Source organism: Poecilia formosa, unplaced genomic scaffold (assembly GCF_000485575.1).
Source record: "Poecilia formosa unplaced genomic scaffold, Poecilia_formosa-5.1.2 Scaffold19, whole genome shotgun sequence".
Lineage (NCBI taxonomy): Eukaryota > Metazoa > Chordata > Actinopteri > Cyprinodontiformes > Poeciliidae > Poecilia > Poecilia formosa.
In genome coordinates this window covers 427444-433007 of record NW_006799958.1, presented here as the reverse complement: position 1 = coordinate 433007, position 5564 = coordinate 427444, and the positions used below count along the sequence as shown (strand labels likewise).

Genomic DNA, 5564 nt, shown 5'->3' with positions numbered 1-5564 from the left:
CCATTTCACAATCAGTGACAACATGCAATGGAAATCACGCTCTATGGCTGAAATATGAAGCAAGTACCGCGGGACTGAATTTGCATGTGCCGCGACAGCTTGAACAATTTGTTCAGTTGTGAATGATAGTTCCCTGCACATGTTCAATTGGGTCCCAATCCACAGTCTCAGAGGAGACGAGTGTCACAGCGGCTGAGGTGCTCATAATATTTCATGAGTAAACATGGCCATGAGTCAGTTGTTTGCACGCAGAAGTCGATGATGGACTGGTGACTAATCGAGGGTGTTTCCAAGGAATAAATGTCGTGTAAAAGAGGCCAGTTCTAATAAATGGCAATGCTGTCCATTGTCTTGTGTGTCTCTGACGCTAAGGAAAAAAAAAGAAAGGATTAAAACTAGTTATTTATTTTTGAAGCATGAGCATTTCTCAAAGTAATACCTAGATTTTGTATAGGGAAGGGTTGTGAGAGTATACCTTATAATGTGCTTTTTTGTACACCGATATGTGTCTGCTAGCTCTCCGAGACTGATTTTTAAACGTAAGAACTGGGTACACAAGTTTGTTTGTTTTGTTTTTTTTATTTTAGATTTTCCTCTAAGTCCACAGGGTCACATTTTCTTCGTACAGACTCAAATATATCAATGAATCCCCAGTGATATTTCATTAAATGTTTCTCAGCAAATTGCAACTCAAGCTCTTCTGGTGGAGCACCTAGTTTCAAAGCACCAGACCCACCCAACGTATCAGACTTAAGTGAAAGAAATTTCTACAGGAAGAGTTTAGGACCCGCAAAATCCCCAACTTACCATGAATGGAAAACTACTACACCACCAGTGTCACTGTCTGATGAAGACAGTTTCACATTGCCATGTTGTGAGTGTGTACCAATCAAGAAAAAAAAAGAGTCTGCTCCAAACTCAACTCTTTCAGGCTAGATTGAAACTTGCAGGCACCAACAAGGATCTGGCAAATGTCTTCTCTGGAAAGCCATTTGGATGATTTTGCCACACTGACACAAGGCATGTTTGAAGGAGTCAGTGGTAGGCTTTCAGACCGTAGAGCGCTGCACCGGCTCTTCTTTTACAAATTTTGAATTATGAAATTGCCTAAGGGTATAACGATTTTTGACCTAAAGTAAGGCTAAGCCAATACTGAGCTGCTGAATCTCACTAAATACATTTTAGTACAGAAACCTGTTGCTTTTGTTGTGGTTGTTGAGATGCCGACCACGTTGCTTTTATCAAATGTGCAAAACATAAATTTAGAATGAAAATACAGTGTAGAGATTAAAAATGTAAATATTACTGAATTCACACAATTTCTACATGGTGGCTGAGGAAGACCTACAGTCTTTTTTAAATGATTTAGCCAAGAGATCATCTCTGCCGAGCCCCAAAGAGGGCCTGCTGTTCGTTCTCTAATCCCAGCCACATTTTGAAGGTGTAACAATCCATTTTCTGAGTCCGTTTCAAGCGAGAGCTGGCTGCGCTCTGGCCAATCACTGACTCTCCATTCATTCACAATCGCTGGCAGACGGCACCCTCCTATTTGTGTGCAGCTGGACCCTTTCATTATTTACACTTGAAATGATAATGGCATCATGTGTGCGCAGCTGCATTATTTGCATCCACACGCCACGCTGCCGAATTCGTGTGACAAAATAGGAGCGGCGCATCCTCCTGCAACATTTAAATGCTAACAACATTCAGACGTGGAGGCTTTCTTCTCGTGCGGTTGAAAAGAAAACGGAGCACATCCAAGAAGCCAAACATGAAAGAGAGGAAAATGTTCAATGTTAGGCCTTTAGGGTTTTCGAAAAGTGAAACAAATTTTCCCAGCGCCGTGCAGGGCTGAGATTTCCGGACAGGGCATGTCTCTCTTTTTGAGGCTGACTCTTTGATTCCCTGTGGAGTAGGGGTTTGAAATGAAGGGGGGGAGGGAGGTAAAATCCCACTAATTTTAACAGATAGTGCAGATTATAAGAGGAACATGATTGGCAAAGAGCTTGGAGTAAAAGAGAAGAAGGCTTTATTTAGGTCTGAACACTGTAACAAATATAGCAGACATTCCACGTATACATTTACGGTCACTGCAGCGGTAGAAACTGCTAGAAGACACTACAAAACTTGGGCAAACAAGTCAACCTTGAATGTACATTGACACCGAATATTAATCTCCGCCTGTCAGCTCTCCTGGACATCAAATCAGTTCAGCGTTAAATCAGCTGGGACTATATGGCGATGAAGACGATGGCAGTTGCTTGTGCCATGCCACGCAGCACAAACACCAGGGCGCCTCCAGAAAGTTTTCGAAAGACTGCAGGGATGGTTGCATGTCATTTCTTCCAAGTCCTTGTCAAGTATCAAGTCTTTAAGGAGCAGGTCTGAGTCAAGTCTCAGGTTACTGAGGACCAAGACAAAACACAACGGGGGCAAGTCCAAATTAAGTCTCGAGTTTACAAGAAGCAAGTCCAAATCATGCCTCAAGCTACAAAGGACTAAGTCTAAGTCAAAAGCTGTTGTTTTTCAGGAGCGATTTCAAATTAATGTCTAGTCTTGAGGGACAAGTCCAAGTCAAGCCTCAAGGGTTAACGATTAGAGGAGGTTCTCCACGTTACAATCCACGTCACTGAGTTCAATACCTGGTCATTGGCTGCATGGCTACCCGTTTCTCTCTGGCCTCTTTCCCATCTTCTGTCAACAAAGGCCACTAATGCCACACACACACAAAAATCCATGTCTCAAATCTTTTGCCATAAGTCTAATCTCGTTAATCTTTAAGTCCAAGTCAAGTTGCTATGGGGTAAGTCAAAGTGTCAAGTTGCTTGCCTCAAGTCCAAGATGAATCTTAATTATCCATTGACTCGTTCAACATTTTCACACCAGATGCATCTCATCTAATTGAAACACACAAAGATTTGTAATCTTTACATTTTTTAAAAGATTCAATTCAACATGTAAGAAAAAATATTAAATACTGTTGTATTATTTATATATTTAAAAGAAATTAAAATGGCAACATATTTACCTAAATAAGCAGTTATGTTCTATGAAAAATAGCAGAGAAAGATTAACGTGATTTAACATTGAATTTCTGCACTAAATAAGTTAATACCTGTTGATCCCCTTGCTTGAAATGCTCTAGCTCGTTATGGTGTGTTATGTTGGGTTTGGAGGGCTTTCTTCTTACTTTGAGTGGGATTATTTAAAAAAAGAAGAAAAAAATAGTAGGAAACCCTCTTAAAAGCTTTGCTGTCAGGTCTAAACCATAATTTCCCATTTATGGAACAAATAACAAAACAAAGAAATTTGTTCATCTCTGTTTAAATGTTACAACTTGTGCTTTTCATTTTTGAAGAATCAGGAGTGCCTTTGTCTAAGTTAAGGCCTGACATCATGTCACACAGAGTTTAGGTGAGAAACTAAAAACCCCACATGTTGTTTGGACACTGGAAAATGAACATTTTTAAGGATAACCACTCCCCCTCCCCCCCCCCTCCCATACTTTGGAGGCGCAACTGCTCATGTGATGCTCAATTAACAAACTCAAATTGATTTTCTCCGTGAAATTCAGTTAGAACCGTGTCTAGAATCTATTTCCGAGCCGAGTAATCAGTTTTCTCTCTGCCACTCGTTCCCTACCATTCAGAACAAGAACTTTTGAAAAAGACAGTCCTTTCTAGATTTTGTTTTGCTATGTACATTTTTTTTGTTTGTTTGTTTGTTTGTTTTTTTACATCGAAATGGCACGAATGAGCTTATTCCCGACAGAAGACATATTCAGTGTAGCTTGTCCAGATCTTGTCCTCGTTTGGATCGTTGCTGGTGTAGGCGCAGGTACCCGTGGAGCTGCAGGCCACCATGTGAAAGCCCGCCTCTGTCAGCTTGTCAAACGCCTGCTCCAGAAAATTATACTTCAGGTAGTAGCGGGAGGTGTATCTCTCCGGGGGCCTATCCGGGTCCCTGCTCTCGTTCAGCGTCTCTCCGAACACCTCTTTGGCCAGAGAGGTCTTCCCGCACACGGTGATGCGCGCCACCCTCCGGAACTTGGCGTCGGTCTGGATGTCCCTACCAATCGTGTAGGAGCCGCGGTATCCTACGGTGATGTACCCGGACTTTCTGGAGTCCAGAGACGGTGAGCGCATGGCCCCGCTGGCGGACAGGGCGCGCAACGGCTCCCCGGAGGAGGAGCAGCACTGCGCGCCGTCCTCCGTGTCGCTCTGGCTGATCTCCTCGCTAATCGAGTTGTCCTTACTCACCCGCGGGCTGAGGCGCTTAGCCAGGTCCCGCAGCAAGAAAAAGTCAGCCTCCCTCTGCAGGCGGCTCTTCTCCGGGAAGTAGTCCGGGAGGACCAAGTTCAGGTCTCTCAGGTAGTCGAGGATGTATCGGAACAGGAAGCCGTCCCTGTCCAAGAAGAAGCGCCCCTTGCTGTCTCTCGCCAGCTCCTTGGGGGACTTCTTGCTGAACATGTTCCACAGGAGCGAGTCCGGCACGGCGATCAGAGTTTTGTGCCTGGTCACGTACACCTGCCCGCCGACGTTCAGCTCGATGATCTCTGAAAACGGGGAGCCCGAGTCCCCGCAGCCGGACGCGGCGCGCTCCGTGTCGGCCAGTGCCATGTTCTCCGAGCCGCTCTGCGCTGCAGCAGGAGGATCAGTGGGAAGGAACAACGAGGTGCCAGCGGCGGCAGCCTGCTTATGAAGACTGGGCTTACCATGTGCGTGTGTGCGCGTACTCACAGGGGTGACTGATAAATTAACATTTAACTGTTGAGATGCTGCCGTGAGGGGCGCCTCTGCAGCTTCCTACTCCCGTTTTCTCGCTCGCCTCTCACACGCAAATACAAATACGGACCGACAAGCATGGAGAGGAGAGGATGAACGCAAATGGTATCCTCAGGTTTCAGGGGCGTTACTTCAGAGAGACACGGAGGGGCATTTCCCACTCCTTAAATTTTAAATAGAATATCTCAAAAAAATAAACTGTTAATTTATAAGTTATATAAATTCATTCACACAAAGTGGTGGATTTCAAGTACTAGCTGATACGTCAGTCTTATCCTCAGAAAAGTCATTTTCTCATATGAACTGGCTGTTCGCACACAGGGAGCTGTTTTCACACGTTAACAGAAGGTTAAGTGGAAGGAGAAACTCTTTCCACACGACAACCAGAAAAAAAATCTGAAGCAAATACGGCATTCGAGAGTTTATGGACAAATCAAATCACATGCACTGCAGCAGCTTGACTCAACTTTAACGTCAGGGGCCATCTGATCTGACTGAGGAGGAAAAGATGGAATTACTGCTCGGTGCTGCAAAGTCCTCTTTTTAGCTGAAAGTAAATGTTGCATCTCAATTGGAAATTAATATCCCACAGTCTGGAGGGAGTGGGGCACAGAAAGTCACAGGAGGAGTGAAGTGCCCATCCAATCCAAAGTCAGTGCAGATGATGGTGATTGCAGTATAAAACATGGACATATTTTAGGTCAATTTCTAAAGAAAGAAAGAAAGAAAGAAAGAAAGAAAGAAAGAAAGAAAGAAAGAAAGAAAGAAAGAAAGAAAGAA

General features: G+C 44.1%; 1 protein-coding gene across 1 annotated transcript; it reads right to left on the bottom strand.

The window, feature by feature from the left end:
* Positions 1–2012: 2012 nt before the first annotated feature.
* kctd12.1 (potassium channel tetramerisation domain containing 12.1) lies at positions 2013–5413 on the bottom strand. The gene has a single exon (XM_007547153.2). The coding sequence runs from the start codon at positions 4617–4619 to the stop codon at positions 3759–3761; it is 861 nt and encodes a 286-aa protein (XP_007547215.1). The 5' UTR covers positions 4620–5413; the 3' UTR covers positions 2013–3758.
* Between the last annotated feature and the right edge of the window lie 151 nt (positions 5414–5564).

Excerpts from the sequence above, each read along its gene's own strand:
- kctd12.1 (XM_007547153.2), bottom strand. The coding sequence starts at position 4,619 with ATGGCACTGGCCGACACGGAGCGCGCCGCGTCCGGCTGCGGGGACTCG.